The sequence below is a fragment of the Heloderma suspectum genome, chromosome 6, assembly GCF_057233095.1.
Source record: "Heloderma suspectum isolate Gila_16-S chromosome 6, 16-S_ref, whole genome shotgun sequence".
In the NCBI taxonomy this organism is placed as follows: domain Eukaryota; kingdom Metazoa; phylum Chordata; class Lepidosauria; order Squamata; family Helodermatidae; genus Heloderma; species Heloderma suspectum.
In genome coordinates this window covers 69,749,744-69,773,953 of record NC_139463.1, presented here as the reverse complement: position 1 = coordinate 69,773,953, position 24,210 = coordinate 69,749,744, and the positions used below count along the sequence as shown (strand labels likewise).

Below are 24,210 nucleotides of genomic sequence, written 5' to 3'. Positions count from 1 at the left end.
GACTGTGTTTTACAGCTGAATCCCATGCATGTTTACTCAAAAGTAAGTCCTACTGTGTTCAAATGGGGTTTACCCCCACATCTGTGTGTGTAGGATTGCAGCCTCAGTTACTCAGATGGCTATGCTAGGGTTTCAATATACAGCTTCTTCACAATGTAATCAAAATATGGTGGCTGCTGTTCAGTCTTTGCTTGATGACTCCTTGGGGATTTCACATTTTCCCCAGAGCTCACCCATTCATGCCAGAGCTGTTCTAAAGTCACAAAACAATGATACTTACTCTTGGACCAGCAGGGCCAGAAGCACCAGAGGGACCTTGTTCACCAGGAGAACCCTACACAAGAGAAGAAACTGTTAATTCAACCAGATAGTCATCCTGGCAAAAAATAAATTGATCAACACGGAGGAAAGCTGTAGTCATAGTCATAACAGTGAAGTCACTACATGGCCTGGAACTCTATGAAGTGTACCTGATAATGCGGCCCATTGGTCAGACATGCCATATTGACCCTCTTGGTGGCCCACAGTGCCTCTGTCTGTGATTGGCACACTTTGAGACCCCACACGCCCCCGCTACTGGCAGATGAAACTAACGTATTCGCTCAGCGCAATGGAAAGCATATACATCTCAATGGTTTTTTTTATGCTGAATGGAAACCTTTCAGCAATTCAGTTTCTAGTCCTTGGGAGGAAAGATGGATAGACAATGGAAATAAATACATGCAACCCATCGTGCATGCTTAAAATATATTGTACATTTTTACAACTGGTTGAATAAAATATTTGCTCTTGGGAGCAAGAAGTAATGAAACAGTTACTGTATAAAACACTGATTGCTTTTAGATTTTGGAGATCTAAAGAGATTTGTCATCCCGCTCTCGGTGTTAGTAGTCTTTTTCCGTCTATGTAGCCCACCTGAAAAAGTACTTGAATGTGCTGTGCTATCAAGGATCACTGAGGAAATCAGGGTAAATTAATATTTGCGTTTTTTAAGTCTTTACTTCTCTGTCAGTGAGATGGGCCCAAGCCTCCTTTGTTTATTGATCAAGAAATCCAGTGACAACACCGATTGTAGCTTTTGTTTATTAAAAATGCATCTTACATAAGAATTGGCTTGAGGATCAGATCAAGGGCCATTTGTTTGTCACCTAGATGTCTCTGGAGAACTCGCAAGCAGGAAGGAGGACAGCTACCCCTTGTTATTTGTATTCAGAAGCAATTTGCTATTGATAGGCCTATCCTCCACACACTTGCTTAATTCTCTTTAAAGACCATCTGAAAGAACAGTCCTATACATGTCTACTCAGAAGTAAGCCCCACTGAATTCAATGGGACTTACCCCCAGGTAAGCGTGCACTGAATTGCAGTCTAAGCCCTGGATATGAAGCTGATAGCCTGAGTTAGCAAAACCCCTCAGCTGGCAGTGTTGCACGGGTATGCTTAACTTGAAATCTCTATGAGGCAATTAATATTTTTGTTTACTTCATGAGGGCTGCAGCCTTAAAACAGGTAGTGCTGTGAACTGCTCATGGCACACAGATAAGTCCTAGTGCAGCTCTAGGGCTTTGTGATATGGACATCTGCTCTATGTCAAAAAGACAGGATTTATTGATACTCACAGGGGGCCCAGGGGGACCCTGGAGACCAGAGAATCCTCTGTGACCCTTCATGCCTCTTTCACCATGTTCACCAGTCTCACCCTTGTCACCACGAGCACCTTGTGCGCCCTGGAAATGAAAAGCAAGAATTAAAGATCAGTCTAATGGACTCTCACGAGTGAAAAACCAAATATACATTAAAATTGACGGGCCGTTCTTTGTTGCTGTGGATATGAACTTGGAATGTTGAAAGATGTTTATTTTTTATATGTCTTCTAAATGGAAGACAAAGACATCACAGATGTGTGGGCAACAAGCGTCCAGCTATATCCAATCAGCTGTTGCGCAATGGCAGCCATCTTGTGTGGGCAACAAGCGTCCAGCTATATCCAATCAGCTGTTGCGCAATGGCAGCCATCTTGAAACAATCTAATATCAAGGATCGTAGCAATATTTAAATTATATAATTCGTTTTTTAAAAAAGAGAAAGAAATGTTAACTCCAAACTTACCGCAGGACCACGGGCACCAGCAGGGCCAGCGGGACCAGCAGGGCCAGCGGGACCCTAGAAGGGAAGAGAAGGAGAAAATGTACATATTGTTAGTTTAAAGTCTTCACACAGAACTGGGCACACAGCCTATTTCTTTAGGAACTCACTCTTGGTAAGGGAGCGTTTTTTTGAGATCACAGCAGGAAGCACTTTGGATCATTTATTACATTTTACTCTAGGATGAGCAAAGCATTTTTTATGATGAGGCAGTGCCCTGGATTTCTCTTCTGGAACTGTGAAGATTTCTCTTCTATGAGCCAGCACTGATATCTAGGAGTTAGTTCAATAGGGATAAAGATTTATCAGCAAGATAAAGTGAGCTTGAAGCTTAGAATATATGGGTGGGACTACCAGTTGGAATGGTGCAAAATATGGTCTGAAGGTGCCTTGTAGAAGCTAACCAGGTTTGGGTACAGTCAGTGTCTGGATGGGGGAGCACCTAGGAAACTCTCCCACTGCCAAAGTGCACCACCTTGAGTTCCGTGGAAGAAATGCAGGATATGAATGACATGAATGTGCAGCCACAAATGGATGTCATTCCAAATTAATGAATGCAGAATGAAAAGTGGGTGTGAGTGAGCAGAGAACCAGATGTGGCATATATTCCTAATTAATTCAGTAAGAAGGTATGGTCTTTAATAGGTGCCTTTAGTAATTGTGAAATGCTGAAGCTGAGCGTGGCGATGGTCTGTGCTGGTGGAGGGTGTTCCCACCTCATCTGTTTGCATCTTTATTGAGCATGAATATGGAAACGTGTGTGGCTGACAGCTATTCCAGATAAATTGACTTGGAGTAACATGATCTTGCCTATATGGCCCAGTAGAATTTGGAACAGGGAAGAATGAGGATTCTGAAGAGGGCTTCCTTTTGGCCATATATTTCATGTTACAGGAAAATGAAAGGAAGTGCCACTTACAGTCTCACCACGGTCTCCATTCTTGCCAGCAGGGCCAATGGGGCCAGGAGCACCGGGGGCACCGGGAGCGCCAGGAGGACCAGCTGGGCCGCTCTCACCACGATCACCCTGTTTGGGAAAGGAAGAGGAAGAAGAGAGGATCAAGGCTCAGAATCTGTGCAGGGTCAGGCTTTCATTTTGAATATGGCTGTCTTGCAACACTGGCCATCAGCATCCTGATGTCTGCTGCATGTGTATGTAACTTACCTTAGGACCAGCAGAACCATCGCGTCCAGGAGCACCCTCTGCACCAGGAGAACCCTATGGGCCAAGAAGAGACAGAGAAAGAGAGAGTGAGATCATGGAAGGTCAGAGCTTAAAGGCTTTCTAGGGACCAAGGGATAACTACACTGAGCTAAATATTCTGAGCTCTCCCACTGAAATATATTATTCAAGTCACATTATTTACTCAATAAGGAGCAATAATGAACGTAGGAAGCTGCCTTATACTGAGTCAGACCTTTGGTCTGTCTAGCCCAGTATCATCTGCTCTTACTGGCAGCATCCCTCCAAGGTCTTTCTCAGATCTTTCGAAAAGATGCCAAGGATTGAACCTGGGACCTTCTGCAAGCAAACAACATGCCTGATCACTTTATGGTCCCTTCCTGCGCTGCCACTGATCCATTTAGCCCAGTATTATCAACTCTGACTGGCTGAGCCCTCCAAGGCTTCAGCCTGAGATCTTTCCTGGCTCTGCAGGTAAGATTGCTGAGCATGTATTCTGCCAGGTAGCTGTGGCCCCACCCCAATTTGCACAGTTGGTTTGGACCATATGTTGTGACGAATGGATACAGATTCTGATGGAGCTGGGGTTCCACAGAGGGATGAGATCAGTAAGCAGATTTAGGAACATGGAGCTGCTGTGGAAATAGGAAGACTTACCTCACGTCCAGCTTCACCAGGGGGTCCAGCCAAGCCAGGTGGTCCCATTGGGCCGGGAGGACCACGTTCACCAGAAGAACCAGATGGGCCTTGTTTGCCAGGCTCGCCCTGTGGAGATCAGTCCCAGTTAGAACAAAGAAGAATCCAGTGGCTCAGATTGAGAAGGGGGGGGGATTATATTCACCCACCAACCCCGCAAGTAATGATGCATAGTACCCAAGCCCAAACAAATTATTTAGGCACCTGAGGCAGAAGATCCCACAAGTACCTTCCCCCTCTCTCTAGTAGTAAAAATAGAATAATGCTAAATTAAATAACTAACAACTTGCTGCCTTTTCATGACATCCAAATTCAGCTGCTTGAGGCGGCCACCTCAATCTGCCTGATGGTAAGGCAGGCCATCAGAGTGGAACTGGAGAGTTGGGGGGTCTAGTTTCCATGGAATTCTATATTCCTTGTATGTATCATTCTCCTATTAAGTGCTACAGCACTGGGGAAGTATCTGTTGTATATAATGTTAGTAAGGAATGGACATATCTCAGATATAGATTTCTATGGCATTTTCCATTCTGTAAGGCTTACAGCACTGTTCTCTATGTTTATGGGGAAAAATGCACCCTTTATAATTTGGTGATCTTTCACAAGTTGAATTTGTTTCAGTTTTGAAAACTGATTTTTAAGGAACACTTCTAAAAAAAACCCCAAATCATGTTTGTTGATCACTGATTAAGGCAATATTGTTCCCCTTCCCAAAACTCTAAATCCAGCTGCATCTATAATAGGAAAGGCTATAAAACACATTCTAATTGGGAGCATATATATTCAGGATTTTGCAAGCAAATTTGAGCTAGGAGAATCCACTTGAGAACTTTCCCCTCAGAATTCATTTCAGCTCTATCAGTTCATGCAGCTGTGATGTTATCTGTTTTATGGAAATGTGGATGGTTTCTCTAAGAGAATTCCAGGAATTTGTGAGCTGCCATTTCTAAGAAAGTGATGGGCTCCTGAAAAATACCCAGCCACAGAACATCTGTCAAATCTATTTTGAAGGCCTAGCAAAGTTGCTGCGATAAAAATTTGAGCAGATGAATGCTACCCCCTGTTTTGGGACATCCTGTTTGTGGGCTTATGTTTAATATGAGCAACAGGCATCCCTAGGGATGAAGGGAAATGTTTTGAGTTTTGACAGTTTACAGATGGGATCGTAAATGAGGCTTGGCTTTTCAGGGTTCCATAAATGTCGAAGGGAAAGGAAAGACTGGGGACTTAATTCCAGGGCTTAGCCTTCTCATCTCAGTGGTTTGGCCAGGAAACAGCAACCCTCAGGCTGGGCTCTAGGGTTTGGAGGGAGAGCAGATCTATGTGAGCAGGCTAAACAAATGAATGGCGCTTCGTCTTAAGGGGCAATATGGAAAGCGTGTTATTCCTTAATTTCTACAGTACAATGCCATTGCCTAACCTTCGTTTCAGCCCCAGAGCACTAAGAAAAAATGCCCACCAGCAGGAAACAAAAGTGATCTCTGAGTCAACACACATTAACGCTGTCACTAAGTGGGAGCAACCCACCCCACCCCCTACAAAGTCCATCATAATTATGCATTATAAGCATGAGCAGAAATAAAGACCTGCATGTGGATGGGAAGAAGCCTTGCTTTCAGATTTGAGCTGTAATCCTAACCTCTCTTCCTTGGAAACATACCACAGATGTCAATATAGACTTCCATATAAATGTGCTTAGCACAAGAGTGTGGGAGAGACAAAACCTGAGCAAGGGTCTCACAGAAAGCCAGCGTCGAGTTTTGCCATATTTCCCCCTGTTCTTTTGGCCTCATATCCCAAGTACAGAGTTCATACTGGGTCCTCAGAAACACAGATGAATATCCCAATTCAGAAAACCTCTTTTGCTCATATCCTTATGCTTGCAGCCCCATGCATGGCTGAGCCCTCTGAAGGGACATGCCCCTGCCCTCAAAGAAAACATCCCTGCTGTTCCCCTGCCCTGAGAACCACAGCCTGCCCCACCAATCCCAGTCTGGATTCAGTTTCATCCCATCTTCTTAGAGGCGCTAGAAGAACAGAAGGGAAATACTCACGGATGGTCCGGGAAGACCGGGGAAACCTCTTTCGCCTCTTTGTCCGGGAAGACCAACTACACCACGTTGTCCAGCGATACCTTGTGGGCCAGGAGTACCAGGGGCACCCTATAGGAGCAAGAGAGAAGAGACACGAGGGAGGTGTCAACAAAGAACTGCGCCGGTCGGAGGGACAGATTTCATTCTGCTCAGCAATATGCTACTTCATGGAAAGGCTGCCAGTGAGGAGTTAGGCCTCAGCAGCACCTAAGAGAACTAGCAAGCAGTGGGTTGGAGCTTCTGTGAGCCAGAGCAGGCTGAGAAACAAGAATCTGGAGGGCTTTCTTGAAGGAGAAGAACTGTTGGGTGTCCTGGCTTCTCTTTGCATTGTGAGCCATCCCCATCCTTTTTGTTTTTTCGACCCATGTCTTGTCTAAAAGCAATCAACATCCTCTTGTCTCCTGACTGGCTGGCTGTGGGATTGTTCTTCAGACAAGAATCCCTTTAAAAGGGTAATGTATGAATGTCATGCCAAGGAACACTTTTCTCACTGAAATACATCCCACCTTTTTTATTCCTAACATTTCCAACAAGCTAGTGAACATGGTTAATGTGGTAAGGTAGGAAACCACCATTTTCAATTATAGTCACTAAAATGTGACTATTTGAATAATCCAGTGGATGCATGCTTTCCTGTGAACAGATGCAGTCATAAAGATTTGCACATAGTTGCATGATGAGGCTCAGTGCAACATCACCGTCTGGAAGCGGGACATTTTAAAAGCAACTTAAGTAAGAAGAATTATTTGCGCTGCATGTGGGCTTGCTTGTAGGGAGCTCTTGCTAGTTGTGACAAGGAGACTCCACATGGAGCAGATATACAGCTTTGCTCCAGCTACCGCACTAAAGAGAAGTGAATTTTAGGATGTGGCATTTACTTACGGCAGGTCCGTCGGAACCGGGAGATCCCTTCTCACCAGAAGGTCCAGGTGGGCCAGCAGGTCCAGCTTCACCGGGGCGTCCAGCAGGTCCAGTCTCACCACGGGGTCCTTTGGAACCTTCCTTTCCGCTGGGGCCTGGTGGGCCAGGAAGGCCGATGTTACCCTTTGGGGAAAAGAGAACAGGCAAGTCAGCGACTCTCACAACTTCAGGCAGGATGCTGGGTTGCATGGAATCCTGTCCCAAAGAAGCTTCTTAAGGGAAGGACCCCTAGATGGGTTGTGATCATGCTCAGGGTCTGTCTGATCACTCTGAGAATGAGAAGTTCAGCCTTCCTCACCTTGGCTTCCAATGCTGGCTGGGGGATGCTGGGAGTTGTAGTCCATCACTTCTGGAGGGCACCAGGTTGGGGAAAGCTGGACTAGTTAGTTTTAGTTGTATGTTCCTAGAGGCTATCCCCTGTCAAATGCTGGGCCACCACAGTTTAAATCAGATCCACTTTCCAAGTGGTTTTATGGGCAGTTCCAAGCAAAGTACATTGATGCGAGTGTGACAGCAGCCAGATCTTTTTAATGGTCATGATTTTTTTCCCTGGGGATTGCAGTTTGGTGAGGGAGCTGATTATTTTCTCTTAAAGATCTTTAGCCTCTCCTCCCTAACTATAATTCCCAGAATTCCCTGGGAAGAGGGAATGACCATTAAGTCAGTAGTATTAAATATGCCCAGATACTTTTTTCTGTCCATTCTGCCACTTTCTTGTATAGAGCTGAAGTTAAATGCCCACCAAATTGATGAATCAGTGACTGTCCCACATCTGGAACAGATGAATTTAAAATTCTGGAATATTCTAAATTCAGTATGAATATTTGGATTATATGGACAAACTCAGACTTTATTGGCACTATTTGAAATATGTCACAAATGTTTCAAATGGTGTGGCATAACCCATAAAGCCCAACATTTTCTGCTGGGACTTCAAGTTTCTTTGTTTCCCTTTGGGGGGCGAAAATGTGAAAAAATCTGGATATCCAGTTTCCAATAAAAATTAGATGTAAAAATTATTTTGAAATTAAAATACCTTTTGAAGCTTTTAATTCAGACAAAAAACATAAGGTTGGATTCAAATTAAGTTACCTGCATTTAGTTTCCTTTGAAATCAATAGGACTTAAGTATCGAGTAACTTGTCCAGTTGATTTCAATGGGAGCCAAGTACAACAACCTTAGTCTGGATCCAACCCATTGTATATTCAGATTTGAATGGCTTCAGCACTATTCTCAGATCTGTATTGTTTCCTGTGTATGGTCACCATTTCCTGTTTCTCAGCTGAGGAAGCAAACATATATACTCATGGGATTTCTTCGGAAATTTCCACTGAGTATCTTCACACTGCCAGCCAACTGGGAATTGTGTAGTAGTTTTCCAAATGATTGCCAACAAGGTGTGTTTATGGGAGGTGTGTCTATGGGAGGAGGGTACTTACAGATGGGCCAGGGGGTCCAACTCTTCCAGCAGCTCCGGGGAATCCAGTAGCACCCTGTAAAAGGAATTAGGGAGAAGGTTCCATTTTCAGTAACTCTTTCCTACGAAAGTGTGTGTGTATGTTGATCCTGCAGTGATTCAGATAGATTTTGGGCATCTCTACACCAGCCTAAAATCCTGCATTTAAAATGGGGCTTTCTGCTTCCGTTTTAAATGCAGGATCACAACGACTCCCTTTTTTCACCCGCTTCCTTTCCCCCCTCCCCTTTCCCCCTCCTTTTCCCTGTAGCGGAGTCTTCTATTATCTTTCATTGATCTTGCTTGTCTTCTTGCTGCTTTTCCTCTTTTCATGGAGGGAACTCAAGCGGAACACAATGGGGTAATTTGATAGCTCATTATCTGTGATCTATTTAAAAATGGAACAAAGGGCATTTAGTGCAGAAGACACCCTGGAGATTCACGGCGTCATGTAAAGAGCCTGCAAATTTCCATGAAGGAGCAATCTCAATTGTAGGATAAAGGCTCTGTGTGAAGAAAACCTTTGTTTTCTTTGTTGAGCCTGGTCTTAGCTGGTCTCAGTACAGAAACCTCTTTGCAGTGCCAAGACCCTTGCTATAGAAAGATGATTAAAAACGTGTAACATGTTTTATCTGATTTTACTCATCTGTGTTTTTTGTATGCTTGTTTTAACCATTGGTTGAAATAATAGAAATAGATAGAAAGATGAGTTCCCAACCCTTCTAGCACCTTGCCAGAAAACACCACTGCTTCTATTCTACACCGAGATTCAGAAATATGTACAGTCTTTCTGGGGAGCCTCATATCTATATCAAATCTATCTAGGATTGCATCATCTAGGTAATTTACATTCAACTAGTGCTTAATTTCTGTGAGGTCTTGCTGGCATCAAGCTCCAGAATGTGATGCTTTCCCTATCACATGTTAGTTGGGATTAGGCTGGCTACTGAGTGCCTCTGAGCATATGCAGAGACCTTTTCTTCTCCTTAAAGAAGCCAGTTCCCTTTGGATATGGATAAACTATTTTGGAAGAGGTGGTTGTTTGTTTGTTTATTTATTTTCTATACCACCCAATAGCTGAAGCTCTCTGGGCAGTTCACAAAAATTAAGACCACAGAGTGCAGCATAAACCAACATAAAATATGAAAGCTTAAAACCACTATACAACAGTACAACCAGAATAAAACCTAGCAGCAATGCAGAGATTTAAAATACAGATTTAAAACACCAGAGCTAAAAGATCAGGAAGCTAAAATGCTAAAATACTGGGAGAATAAAAAGGTCTTCACCTGGCTCTGGAAGGATCTCTCAAGAGCCCTATCTTGTCTATCTAAAATAGATTTTAATCCCTCTGGGCAAAAGTTGCACCCCTTTTGTGTTTTATGCTGTGCATTACTGGTGCTGAGAGTTCTATTAATTTCCTAACCCATCGCCCGTTTTAAAATGCACTAGGAAGAACTGGAATGATTTTCTCGGGATACAAAAGCTTGGTGAATGTGAATGATGGTCTGGATGGGCTCATTTTTTAAAATGTGCATCCAGTTCAGTAGTGCAGAACCAGATACTCACAGGAGGTCCAGCACTTCCGCGAGCACCTTTGGGTCCAGGAGCGCCAATAGCACCCTGCAATAGGTAGAAGGAAGTTAGAATTAAAACAAAGGCTGATAGATGGTCGAAGTCTCACCGAAGAGGCTGGGAAGCATTGAGGGGTCACTTACAGCAGGGCCGGGAGGTCCGGTGGCTCCAGCAGGGCCGGGAGGACCAGCATCACCTTTAGCACCAGCATCTCCACTTTCACCTTTAGCACCAGGTTGTCCGTCAGCACCCTATGGAGGTAAAAACAGAGCAGCTGGTGAGGAATAGCAGGATGGAAACAGAAAGATAAAGCCACCTTAGCTATATGATATTTAACATGTATTTTTCTCCACATCATCCAAGTATATCTGACTAAACTGTCTCCTTGAACCAGAGGCAGTTGGCCCATATGATTTCCGACAATCTGCCCTAACTTGCACTCCTGTGGTTCTGTGGATCTGCCGGGTGTGTGGTCCAAACAGGGACAGGTGGAATCAGAAGCTGGTATGCTCAGCCTGGAAAGGAGGCAGCGGCTTGATCAGGTCTGGGAGATTCAGTTCCTGAGCTACCTTGCCATTGCTACCATGGTGGAGTCAAAGCTTTGTGGCTCAGTGAACAATGGTTTGGACATGGGAGAGCCAGGTTTAAATCCCCAAATCCTTGGCTATGAGCTCATTGGATGGCCTTGGGGCCAATCATCAAATCTTTCTCAGCTTAACCAACTTCACAGGGTTGATGGGAGGATAAACAAGATGAGACTTGTTGAGCCCTTGGCAGATCTAGAAATACTAAAGAAGCCTTGACTAGCAGTTCGTAATCCCGAATCAACTTGAAGAAGCACTGAAGAAGGCACTTTTGTCACACCAGCGGTGTACTAGTTCATGTCTATCAGACTGCTGAAGTAGCTAGGGAGTGGGTAAGTAAGAAATGAAAATACTCCAAAGTGGGGATTTTGTTTGTTTTACTTTACTGAACGATTTCAGTAACTTGGAGCATTTCAGTTTCTCCTACCAGAAGTCACTTGCTAATATTCCATTACTGTTTCTGGCAGCCAGCCTTGCCTGTTCACTGTTCCGCTTTCATTCCACGATATTCACAAAGCAGATTAATTGTTCACCCTCCAGCCTGCCCCAGGCACAGAGCATGCATCAAGTCCGCTGGTATGATTCAAAGTGAAAGTTTAGTCATCATACTCACAGGGGGGCCAGCAAATCCAGCAGGTCCAGCAGGGCCAGGTTCACCACGATCTCCCTGGGAAGGAAAAGAGAGAGACATACATGGTCAACGATGGAAAGGAGGAAGGTCTGAGATGAGGAAGTGACCCAAGAGGGAGAAGTACTTACAGGAGCACCACGACCACCGGTGGGGCCACTGGGGCCAGCGGGACCAGCTTCACCCTAGGCGAGGAAGAAAAAAAGACCAAGTTAAGCTCCATAGAACCAGAAGGCATCACCAAATATTCTGTTACACAGGTAGGACAAACCATCACAACATGAGATGCATCCAAACAGCAGCTTCTTAGAGGTTAAGTATGTGTTGTGTAAAGAAGAATTTTAAAAAATAAATTAAAAAAGCTGAAATTATATCTGCTTGGATAAATTTGGCAGGGGCCACAAATGTTTCTCTTTCTGCCGATTTATTCACTGAATCACATGGATGCCTAAATTCAACATGTGAATTCAAAAAATGGACAATTTGCCATCATATCCAGCCAGAGATCCATTGAGCTTCCACACAAAATTGCATTGCAAAGTTTGGAGAAGCCCCAAATCCAAAGGGGAACTGTGATCCAAATCACACATTACTCTGGGAGGAGCAGATGAGGCCATGTGCTCATCTACTTTGAAAAGTAGACCAAACACATTCCTGAACCTTTCAACTGATTCAGGGTACCAGTGAATCAAATTGCCATCTACCACTTTGAGTTCAGAAACTGATTCACGTCAAATCAGGTCTGTTCTTTGCAATGCAGGCTCACCTTCCACTAGTTTCTCGTTTTCTTCCCAAGTTCAGCCCATCTCTTAAAGCCTGAGACCAGACCAGCAAATGATCATGGTCTGAGCTTGCCTCGCTTAAGGAGTCAGGGCTCAATAAGGGCACATGGTGTTTACATTTTCATGCCTTGAAATTCCTTGGGCGGAAAAAGGGGCTCCCCACAATTGCTGTCCAGTTCTGACAATCAACATGAGGGGCAGTAGACTGCACTGACTACTAGGAAAGGATAGGTTGGCCCTTTGCGGCCCCACCTAATCAGGCTGGGGTTGAAGGTTGAAGAGGGAGTTTCCATCTCCCAGTGGCAACTGTCCATGTCTCTCCATAGAGATCATCCTCACGCTTTGTAAAACAATGGCATTGAAGCCTGAACAGGGAATGCCAAATAGTTCCCAGCTCATTCAGAAATCCATTTAAGTGTGAAGAAATGTGCACATTTAGTGGAATCACTGCTCTAGAGTGACAATTAGTCATCATGAGGTCTTTTCTGGAAAGAAGATGCATAAAAGTCAGTGGAACGCTTACTTTGTCGCCAGGAGCACCAGATGGTCCAGGTGGGCCAATGGGTCCGGTCAGTCCTCTGAGTCCATCCTTGCCAGGGGCACCATCAGCACCTTTGGGGCCTGCATCACCCTAGGGAGGAAGGAAGATGGAGCAGACCATGAAGCCTTGAAGAGAACAGCAAGCACTGGGAGGAAGGACTCTCTGTTGATGTTGTAACACTCCTCAAATCTGAAGCCTTGACATAAAGTTCAGTCACGTGGAGTATTCACATCAGGATGGCAGATCAATTTTGGGGCATGGGAGATTTTCTCTCAAGGGGTTTCCAATGGCTGCAAATGAAAGGTGGGATAGCACTCCAAGGTTTACCTGTCTAAACCCCAAGCCTTTAGGCTGATCCAGAAGGCAAAACCTATAAACCAACCTCTGGCTCTGGCTCTGCAGAAGGGAAGCATCACCTGATGTTGGGCTGGACACTGGGAATTGTAAGGAGGAAAGGTGTCTATGTGCCAGATCATTGAATTTTAGATGACCTTCCAATTCCTCCTTGCCCTTATGATTCAGCTCAGTGGTAGATCAGAGGCTTTGTATGCAGGTGGACCCAGGTGCGATCTCTGGCATCTCTACTAAAAAGGATCCAAGGTGCTGGGAAAGGCTAACGTCAGGCTGAGATGCTGACGAACTGTTGCCAGTTAATGTAGCCCAGGGAGGATGGACCTCCAGAAGTTGTTGGACTCCAGCTCCCATCAGCTCCAGCCAACGTGGCAGTAGTCAAGGGTGATGGGTGATGTAGTCCAAGAACATTAGAGAGCCACAGGCTGCCCACCTGTGGCATAGACAGTCCTAAGCTAGATGGACCAAAGTGTGACTCAGCACAAAGCAATTTTATGTGTTCACATGCTGGTTCTCTACCCACAACACACCCAATTGATAGGGTGTGTTGAAAAGCAGGAACAAGATGGAGGAAGGCACTGGGAGGGCAGGGTGACAAAATAGAGGGCGGGGGGAGATACAGACACACCTGAAGAAACAGAAAAGGACTTTGGGTGGAGAACAGTTGCTGGAACCTTTTACTCTGCCTCTACTGTCAGTCGCCCTGTGGCTATACAAGGATCGCCTGGCCCCACTTAACTAGCCAGAGTAGACCCAGAGCTGCTGGGAGCTTTCACCCGGCTCTTTCATAGAGATTTTTTTTCTTTTTTTTCCCCTGGAAACTGAGAATGACTCTGAGAAAATGTATTTTGCCATGAATGCATTCACCATCATTACTCTGTATGCATTCACCATTGTTACTCTGCATCACCATCAATAACTAGCTGAGGTCTGTCTTCTCCTTTGGGCTAATCACCTCGCCTCCTGTTTTAAACTCTCCTTCCTCCCTCACCCCATCCCACCCACCATGACCCTCATATGCCATGCCTGATTCTGACTGTGACTCTTTGAGCAGGGAATGAGTATCTATGTCCAGGTAATCTCTGTACGGTACAGTCGTTCTTAAGGAAAGGTTTTTCTTAGTGAAAAGGATCTAGAGGGAGAGAAAGAGACATGAAGAAATGGGAAAGGCCTCCTAACAGCAGGATGATATTGGCAGGGTAAGTGAGTGACTGCCATGTTGATAGGTTTCGTTTTCAAGGACCAGATACTTACTCTATCTCCCTTGGCACCAGGCAGACCAGCAGCACCACGTTCACCAGGCATACCCTGGAGGCCGGGAGGACCTTGATTTCCTGGAGCACCAGGCGCACCAGCATCACCCTAAGGAGACACAGCCAAGGAAACAGAAGGGGACAATGATCAGAAATAGAGCCAAGGAATTAGTATAGGAGCCACCTGATCCTTTCTGAATTCTCTCTCTCTCTCTCTCTCTCTCTCTCTCTCTTTCTCTCTCTCTGTCCCTCCCTCCCTCTCCCCCCCCCTCTCTCTCTGTCACACACACACACACACACACACACACACACTTACACTTCTTGGACAACATTTAGCTTTTCTGATGCCCTGTGTTGTGCCCAGGAAGGTAGCAATTTAGGGGCCTTGGGCTGGTGATACTAAGGGTGATACAGAATGTCTGAACATCTCAATCTCATTTTGAGCAAAGTGTGGATCTAGCCGTGAAGGGAAAAGGCAGGTTCCAGAGCTTGCCCTGAGTGTTTTGCTAGCCCAATCCTGCAGCCAGGGACAGCAGCATAGCCCTTTGGGGGAAGTACCTGTGTGCTGGATTAGGCACTAGGCAGGCACTGGAAAGAGAGAGTGAGCGTGTAGCCAGGCAAGCACACTGTCGCTTATTGCTTAAGTGTGGTATAGAAAAATGTTTTATCTCCTGAGTAGGAAGCAGTTCCCACCATTCTTGTCAATTGCAGGCTTGCTGGGGATGAAGAGGCAGAACCAGCCCCAATAGGAACCAAAGAAGGGCTCTGGGATAATGCATAAGAATGGCACACTGCTGCTAAGCACCCCCACCATGCCCAGACATCTAGAGCAGGGACCCAAAAGAGACTATTTATTTATTTATGACATTTATAGCCCACCATTTTTCCTCTTTAAGAAACCCAAGGCAGCGTACATAATCCTCCTCCTCTCCATTTTATCCTCACAGCAACAACCCTGTGAGGTAGGTTGGGCTGAGAGTCTGTGACTGGCCCAAAGTCACCCAGTGAGCTTCCATGGCCGAGTGGGGACTAGAACGCGGATCTCCCGGCTCCCAGTCCAACACTCTAGCCGCTACACCACACTGGCTCTCAAGACTTCTTTGGAGCTTAGATGAAACAGGAGGATCTGGGATCTTGTGGAGAGCACAAGTAAGCTCAGTGGGAAAAGGCCTGGAAAACATTGAGGTTTTAGACACCAAAACATAACCCTGTCCCTACAGAATGTTGGCTTTGTCATGGCCCCCTGCTCCTGACTCCCCCCAGTGTCCTAAATTTGGGGGCGCGTGTGTGTGTGTGTGTGTGTGTGTGTGTGAATGAATAGAGATTATGGAGTCACATGAGCTTGTAAGAGGATTCCCTGTACTACAGTTGCTCCCACTCAGTCTTAAACTGGTGTGCACTGTGCAGGGTTGAGAAGATAGGAGGCGTGAGGGGCAGCCTAAGAAGGAATGGTGGAGTGTTTCCTCCACCTCTCAAATTCAGGGGTTTGTGTATGTTTTAATGAATATCCCTTTGCCCATAAGTTGTCCCTCAGAATTCAAAATCTTTCTCTGTGAAATAACTATCCGAGACAAACGTCTACTATATTAACAAACCTTAGCACCATCGTTGCCAGGAGCACCGTTAGAACCACGGGGGCCAGAAGGACCTGCGGGACCTTGGACACCACGTTCACCGGGGAAACCTCTCTCGCCCTAGGGGGGGATAAAGAGAGCTGGGTTACAACTCTGCTATCACAAGGAGCAGCAGCGGACAAATGACAAGGTGTATGGAAGACCAGTGCAGAGAGAAGAAGATGTTCACTTACTCTTGCACCAGCGGGGCCAGGAGCACCAGCATCCCCAGGGACACCCTGTCAGGAGGACAAAAGAAAAGAAAATGGCATTTGTTAAGGCATCTTTGACAAAGCACCCAGGCATCACAGTTAATCTGGGGCGTTGGGCATCACTTATCTATAGTGTGGGAGCTTTGATCAAGCAATCCCAGTTTTACTCCAAATGATCTACCTTGTCTCTAATAGAATCACAGAACTGGAAAGGACCTTAGAAGCCATCTAGTCCAAACCCTTGCTGATGTAGGAAATCCACTCCTACAGCATCCTCTGCTTAAAGACCTTTATCAAAGGAGACTCAACCACTTTCTGAGACAGCCTGTTCCTCTGTTAGCCAACTTCTTGTAGGAAAACACGTGGGGTGGTGACACAGGGACATAGCCCTGCAATATGAGGTTTCTGTGGCCACTGAGGCCTGTAAGATGACCTAGAAAGGAAGGGGGATTTTCCTCTTCCCCCTAAAGCCTTCTTTGTAGGTGGCTCTGGTTGATTATTGTTGGCAAATCAACCAGAACTGCATTTACTTCATTGGTACAGGTGATGCAGGGAGTCTTTGCACAAGTTCGGCATTACGCAGAATGCGTAAGAGGAGCTCCCTGAAAAAAGGAGGCATAACGTGGACTCTGCCACAATTGCACAACTATGAATTCATGCCCACCTCCTGCCCACCCCGCAAACAGTACAAGTAGTGCTGTGTATATAGAGTGCGGGGTAGATTCAGCATAATTGCGGGCCGGTTTGCAAGGATTGGATGAAGACTTTCAAAAAGAAGGTCACCGAATGGAAGGGTTCCTAAGCTTGTCATAACCTGATCCTGAAGGGGAGAACAAAGCTACACCTGCTGAAATTCTCTTCAGCTATTAACGGGAGGAGGAACCTGGCTTCACTCTGTGTGGATGTTGTGACTAGCAAGGCGGAAGGAGCAAAAAGGTGAGAGGCTTGAAATCCTGTGGAGACCTGGAAGATCTTTAAGACAATGGATGACTAATGCATCCTATTTGAAAAGGAAATATGCAAATGATAATAACCAAGCTGCTTGAGAAGACAGGTGTAAGAATTATAGATGTGGCGAGTGAGGCTTTTCTGCGGAGTCAGGGGGCTCAGATCCAACTCTGAGCCAGCTGTCCCCAACCTGGTGCCCTGCAGATGTGTTGAACTACAACTCCCATAATCCCACAGTCAGGTTGGGGAAGGCTGTTCTAGGCTATCTGCAGATCCAACCGCATCTTCTGCACGCTTCTGCTCAAACAGCTCTATTACCTACCTGTTCACCAGGCTTTCCAGATTCACCAGGGGCACCAGCGGGACCGGGAAGACCCTGCAAGAGGAAGCAAAAGAGAAAGGGTTAGATGTCACAGGACTGGAAAATGCTGGAATTGAAATACTGCTTGTCAAAGAGGTTATTTATATCTATAGTTTGAGCATCTGTAGGAGTGCTGTAGTGGCATAGCCATTGCTGTTTGCTGTCGAGGTTTCTGCATGTTCTTACATTTTCCAGCCTTCTTTTTTTTTTTAAGGCAACTTTCTAGCCCACATGGTTAGAGGGAAAAACAAAACACTTTCCCTGTCGATGTATTTGTCTCTTTCCTCCCACCCCTTCTATCTCCTTGCCAGAAAGTTTGCAAAGAAATTTAAGTCATCTGAAAACCAGAGCAAGGAAGAAATTATGCAAAATGAAGCAAGAATATGTCAGCGTACATCGTTTGCATCGTTTATTGCTATCCCTGGTTTTGTTTTTCTTGGTTTCCAAATTTTGGAGTTTTACTGAGAGAGAATGTGCACAGTTCTGGCTGCGCCTCCTTTTATGTGGAACCTCTCACCTGGAATCCAGGAGCTCCAGATGGACCTTGTTCACCTCTTTCTCCAGCAGGGCCCTGTGATGGGAAACAAAGCAAGGGTCAAGGGTTGGTAGAATTTAAAAAGGGCTGTCTTATGACAGTCAGCAATGGTACAGAAGGTTTGATCGATAAAGAATTCCTACTTACACTTGCTCCAGGGGGTCCCTGAGCACCAGTTTCACCATCTTTACCAGGAGCACCCTGGGGGAAAAGAGGAGGGGGTGAGGGCCAGAAAAGGCAGAGGCGAGAGTATCTGGAATCAATCTTAGATGAGAGGTCTGTTGATCCAAAGCACGTCAGGTAAATTAATCTCTCTCACTCCTGTCATATGCCCAGATCATTAAATATCTGAATTCATTGCTCCTTGATGAAGCAATGTCTTCAACTGTCGTGCATGCCACTTATGCACTGCCCCCCTTGGTGTGATTCCCCTTCACTCTCATTTGTCCTTTGTTGTTTTATTTTTCCTGAGTGCCCCCTTGGCTGTTCCTCCACTGCCATCTGACTGGCATGTGGGATATCCCTAAGACACATTGATCAATCCCAACCTCTCCCTCTGTTTCCAATCTTCTCCATTATGTGGTGGGCAAGCTCTCCAAGCCAGGGTCTTGACTAGTTGTATGGTCTGTATGGTGCCTAGTACACTCTTGATGTCAAACCAATATCACATGGTAGTAGGATTAGCCCTTTCTCACTGCCATGGGGCTTGCTGTGTGAACCTAGAACAGGTGCAAATGCTTTCTTGCTTTGACTAAAAATCCCTGTGCAGATCAGTCTAGACCTGGACTTGAGGCAGAGGAGAAGTAGACAGTAGAGGGCAGCAAGTAAAATACTTACAACAGCACCAACAGGTCCAGGAGCACCTCTCTCGCCGGGTTTGCCAGGCTCACCCTAGAAAAGGAGGAGGGGGGAAGAGGTTGTTTTCAGAGACAGAATCAATAACTTTGCAAGAAGCAAGCAAGCAAGAAGATATTCCTAGTGGCTGGACTTCATTTTGCTCCTCAGGCTTCATCTGCACCACAGCAAATTCAGCAGACATGTGTCAAATGCACATTGGATGCGAATCCATGTGCAAGCAGTGTGCAGAATTTGGGCCACAAATGGATGTGGTCATCCACAGGGAAAACCACAGTGCCCCTGCATCTCTGCATTCACAGGAGTGTTATTATTTCCTTCACACCCCAACTTTTCCAGTTCATAGTCTAGAAGTGATGGGTTGTAAACAGAAACAACACCAACACCCAAACAAACAAAGCAATTCAGTTACCTTCTAGCTCAGTTGAATGCTCATGCCCTCCACATGATTAGATAAAACTATGGACATTTCATATCATGGGCCACTGAATCTAAAGCTGGAGCCATTAGAAAAAGGAAGCCTCGAAGGCCACTATAGGAAATAATTGAGCCGAAGGCCCTGAAGGTATTTGGTATGTTACAGATGTTCTCTCAAGGTAACACCGGCACACGTGCACAATAAATGCATCGTTGTACACACAGGGGTTAGGGGAGAATCTCCAGGTGATTATTAGTGCAACTATTTCTGAAGTGGTGAAATCAACACAGATTGACTATTCCAGTGATTTTGGTGAAGCCCTGGAAAATTTCCCAAGGATAGGAACCAAGATATAGGGAGTTGTAATCTGGACACTTTCCCAGTAGCAACGTATGGCTGTGAGAGCTGGACTATAAGGAAGGCTGAGCGCCGAAGAATTGATGCTTTCGAACTGTGGTGCTGGAGAAGACTCTTACGAGTCCCCTGGACTGCAAGGAGGTCAAATCAGTCAATCCTAAAGGAAATCAACCCTGAGTGCTCATTGGAAGGACAGATACTGAAGCTGAAGCTCCAATATTTTGGCCACCTAATGCGAAGAGAAAACTCCCTGGAAAAGACCCTGATGGTGGGAAAGATCGAAGGCAAAAGGAGAAGGGGACGGCAGAGGATAAGATGGCTAGATAGCATCACCGATGCAATGAATAGGAACTTGAGCACACTCCGGGAGAGAGCAGAGGACAGGAAGGCCTGGCGTGCTATGGTCCAGGGAGTCATGAAGAGTTGGACACACATGACTTAACGACTGAACAACAACAACAATCTGGACACATAAGAGCATTCTTGAGACCTGTTGAGCAAGCCCAAATCACCGCAATCATTTTGATTTATCAGCCCAATATAAGAATGGAAGATTCTGGAAAATGAGTCATCTAAAGGAGGGTGCTGTGTGAACTCTCTAGAGCCTGACTAGGGTGTGTGAAGCACACAGAAATTTGGTCCCTCTAGAAGCTACTCAGAATGTTAGAGGGCAGCTAGAAGGAGGTGAAATACAGCCAACAGGCAGCCATTATTTCAGGAAGTCCTGGAGACAGCCATTACAGAAAGCTGTTATGTAAGGAGATCCTGAAAGGCTGCCATTTTGTCGGCTGAGCATTGAAAAAGACAAGACAGTGGAGGCAGAAAGCTAGAAGTTGTCATCTTTGCATTCTGCTCCAAGGTAACGTGAGATTAGAGGTGGGTGAGAATTTAGTTTCAGTTTGTTTTGAATAAGGATTTACCAACATTTGCACATTTCTTTGGGACAGAAAAAACTCAAGATTTTAAAAATTCAAACATGGGAGAAAATGAAACTGAGATTTGTCCATCCCTACATGAGATTCAGGAAAAGGTTACTTACAGCAGCACCTTTAGGTCCAGGGAATCCCATCACACCAGCTTGACCTCTTGCACCAGGTGGACCTGCAGGTCCAGGGCGACCATCTTGACCAGCTGGGCCCTATTAAGGGAAAAAGGAACCAATACAGTTATGAAAGAAGGTGGCGGTGGGGGGGGGAGAACAGTTCCCTTCGGAGCAAGGGGAAGGACCAAAGGGGCCCATCCCATTACTTACAGTGGGTCCAGTCTTGCCGTCGGGGCCAGGGCTACCAGGGCTGCCAGTCAGACCCTAAGGGGGTGGTGGAAAGAAACTGGGTTAGGAAGCAGCCTTTGGTGGATTAGCAAAGAGAGTTTGTGTGAACTAGGAAGGGTAGGTTAGACTAGATTGCCTTGTCTTTGCCACCCCAAGTCATAGCACTACACAATCAAAGTGGTGTGCTGCGGCATCTTTTGCAAGGTGCTTACACTTGGTGTTCCTTTCATCAGAGGGGAAAGATGTTTACTGTTTTTAAAAGACTTCCCAACCTAGGCAGTGCTGGTTTCTTTTCAGTTACTTTCAGTTTTAGTGGTGCTTTACTGCTGTTTTCCTAGGATTGTGCCCTTTTAAATTGATGTGTACACCTTTTTAATTAATCTTGTTGAAAGTTGCCCCAAGCACCTGGGGGAAAAGTGACGAATAAAGGCAATAGGGAGATAGGTTACTGAGGCAGTTTGTCTCTTGAAGTTGGAGCCAGGAGGCAGGGTTCAAATTATTGAACATGGAAGCATTTTGAGAGCTTCTCAGGCTTATTGGGCTGAGCATATGACTCTAGCTTCTAAGCCTTGAGTTCAAATCACAGTGGCCTCCTGGTGGCTTTGGGCAAGTCACTTATTTCTTGGGCTGAACTGAATGTGAACCTATGAACATGTTCTGGGAAAAAATGGGATTTTCAGGCAGGCTGAAATTTCCTCTGAAAACCTCCTTACTTTTATGTTTTGGTGCTATTTCCAGCCACTGTTTTTCCCTCACTGCTGCTTTAGTGCTTTTTTTGTGGTTAGGACTTCTTCTTGGAGTGATTCTAGCCAATCCAGGATCACATAAGGAGCTTCCGGATGTCATGATGCCATGTGGCCAGCCATTCAGAAGTGATTAAGTGATGATGTTAGAAAACCAGTTCAGAGTGAGGGCAATACTTCCAGGATCAGCATTGCCCTCACTCTGAATGGATGAATACTTTTGCCCTATTTCACCATGCACCCCCTATAGCCAAATATAGACACTAAAAGTTGTTACAACAACAAAGCTCCCTCCTTTCAACTCAGCCCTACTTATTTGTCAGCTTCATTCTCCTTTCTGTAAAATGGGATCATTAAAGGCCTCTTGACCAGGGTGTGACAGGGAATGTGAAGCATTTTGCATACAGAAAATTCCTACATTTCTTTTAATGAATGCAACTAATATAATAACAAGGGAAGCTCATGATTTCCTGACATAGCTCACTTTTTTATTTCTCACTAGGGCCCAAGTGCAGTACCAATGTGGAAGGTAGCTGTAGAAAGTGCCCCATTTTCTGTTGCTCAGGGGCTAACATGAAAGCATGTGGCCATGCTCCTGTTCTGCTGGAGCACTTGTCGTTCACTCACCTTGGCTCCAGGCAGACCAGGCTCACCAGGGCGTCCAGCTTCACCAGTAGATCCTTTGGGACCAGCAGGGCCAGGAGAACCACGCTCACCAGGGGGACCCTGGAAGAGAAAAAGTGGTCAAGAGAAGACATTAAGTACTGCAGGTAAATACTGGCATTGCTTTATCTCCCCCAGTTTAGAAGGCCTCTCTGCAATATTAGGGCTAAATCCAAGGATTCATAGAGAACACAGAGCCAAACAAGGAAAGGAGACCAATACAACTGTGTGTGGATGGCTTGGTTTAAATTAAGCATCATATTTTGTGTACATGCAGAAAAATAAGATCTGAGCCAATGCACCAAGAATTCACAAAAGGTCAAAATCTTCACAGAATGAGCAAGAACCGCTGTGGTTCTGTCTGCACTTCAGTCAAATGTGCATATCTGAATGTTAACCCTACCGTCTTGTAGCAAACCTGGAGCATTCCAATGTGAGGAAGGGGCAAAATATGGGATAGAATAATGAATGTGAAGCATTGCCTGGGTGGTGGTGGAAAGAGTAAAGGGTGAGAGGAAAGACTGAAACTGGCTTCCAGGCAAGATACGATGCCCCCCAAAAGGAAACAAGAAAGCCCCAGGTGCCACCATGGGGAGAAAGAAACATGAAAACAACTAGGGTGGGAAAACACTCTATATCATTCATTGCAATCATCACCAGTTTATCTGGGGGAAAGGTTCAAGGTGGAAGGAACACTATGGGCTCCAGTACTTTAAAAGGGGATGACATTTCCTGCTATCAGCTGCTCGGTTTGCCCATTGAAATTGCCACAAGACTACCCAGCAAATTCAGAGAGTTTTGCAGGGATGTGGAAGGAAGATCCCTAAAGCTGGGAAAGCTTTAGTGCTAGGCAGCTCCCTGAAATCCAGTGTTTTCTGGACAGTTAAGTCTGACCCCTAGAGATCTGGGTTCAAATCTGCCATGAACTCACTGGGTATGAGCTTGGCCAAGTAACTTCCATCTCTAAAACAGGAGTAATATGGGTCCAGAGATTAATTTGAGCTGGATAAAATAAATGCTTAATATTATATATTACTGATTTTTTAAAATATTATTTTAGATGTGTTATTGTCATGATTGTATTTCTCTAGCCACTATCAATATTGGAAGGGTGAGAAGGAAATAGATAGCCTTATTTTGATTTCCAGAGGACAGCCTTGGAACATGTCCAGTATGCCAGTACTCCTGGGCATACGCACTGTGCCAGTTCATTAACACTGAGTTCGTCTGACCAAGGGGAATGAATGTCAAGCCAAAGGATGACTTTTCAAGACTGAATAGCATTCAAAATGAAGATGGAAACTCACTGGGAGAACATTCCATCTACCCCTTCTGGCCCTGGTTTAATTGCCTCTACCCTGTTGCACATTCTCCAAAGCTTATCTGACATCTCTCCTCCAAAAATGTTTTCCACCTTTAGACCCAATCACTCCTCTCTAATCAATGGTGTGTGTGTGTGTGTGTGTGTGTGTGTGCGTGTGAGAAGAAACTGCATCCTTTTAATTTTTATACCCTTCCTTCTGTAGAGAAGCAATCAACAGTATGAAACTAGAACCCACCTTGGGACCAGAAATGCCATCAGAGCCAGGGAAACCACGGCTTCCGGGAGCACCCTGTTGGAATGGGATAAAAGAGAACAGGTAAATGTCACACACCCTACACTGCCAACAGGTAAGCTGCAAAGAGGGCTCCCCTATCATTATGCCAATGTGGGGTCATTTCTTCTCTTGTGGACAGGAAAAAAAAACATTGCAGCCTTTAAAAATCACTGACTGGTCAGAAAGGACCCCAAAGGCCATTAAATACAGGTGCTGAATGGAAGAATGCGATAGAAGCAAATGAAAGTAATTCAGCATCAGGCTAATACTCTTCTCTCAAGAATCAGAGAATTATAGTTCAGCCCCCTGGCTAAAGGGAGGAACATCCAGCTGTCAACCCACCCCCTGCCTCAAATCAGGACATACAGAGAGCAGGTGGTGAAAATATGCCTTCTATAGTGTGCAGAAAAGGTTCTTGCAGAGCAAAG

At 45.4% G+C, this 24,210-nt stretch overlaps 1 protein-coding gene across 1 annotated transcript in view; it reads right to left on the bottom strand.

The window, feature by feature from the left end:
- Positions 1-24,210, bottom strand: part of COL1A1 (collagen type I alpha 1 chain) — a 46,952-nt gene that overhangs the window by 6,196 nt on the left and 16,546 nt on the right. The window contains exons 22-46 of the mRNA XM_084804765.1: positions 23,744-23,797; positions 22,149-22,247; positions 20,761-20,814; positions 20,548-20,646; positions 18,716-18,769; positions 18,026-18,079; positions 17,861-17,914; positions 17,305-17,358; positions 16,017-16,061; positions 15,805-15,903; positions 14,211-14,318; positions 12,588-12,695; positions 11,414-11,467; positions 11,268-11,321; positions 10,214-10,321; positions 10,065-10,118; positions 8,479-8,532; positions 7,000-7,161; positions 6,079-6,186; positions 3,986-4,093; positions 3,311-3,364; positions 3,065-3,172; positions 2,110-2,163; positions 1,620-1,727; positions 281-334 (exon numbers count right to left, since the gene is read on the bottom strand). Of these exons, the coding sequence (XP_084660891.1) occupies positions 281-334; positions 1,620-1,727; positions 2,110-2,163; positions 3,065-3,172; positions 3,311-3,364; positions 3,986-4,093; positions 6,079-6,186; positions 7,000-7,161; positions 8,479-8,532; positions 10,065-10,118; positions 10,214-10,321; positions 11,268-11,321; positions 11,414-11,467; positions 12,588-12,695; positions 14,211-14,318; positions 15,805-15,903; positions 16,017-16,061; positions 17,305-17,358; positions 17,861-17,914; positions 18,026-18,079; positions 18,716-18,769; positions 20,548-20,646; positions 20,761-20,814; positions 22,149-22,247; positions 23,744-23,797 (1,962 nt within the window). The remainder of the gene's footprint in view (positions 1-280; positions 335-1,619; positions 1,728-2,109; positions 2,164-3,064; positions 3,173-3,310; positions 3,365-3,985; positions 4,094-6,078; positions 6,187-6,999; positions 7,162-8,478; positions 8,533-10,064; positions 10,119-10,213; positions 10,322-11,267; positions 11,322-11,413; positions 11,468-12,587; positions 12,696-14,210; positions 14,319-15,804; positions 15,904-16,016; positions 16,062-17,304; positions 17,359-17,860; positions 17,915-18,025; positions 18,080-18,715; positions 18,770-20,547; positions 20,647-20,760; positions 20,815-22,148; positions 22,248-23,743; positions 23,798-24,210) is intronic.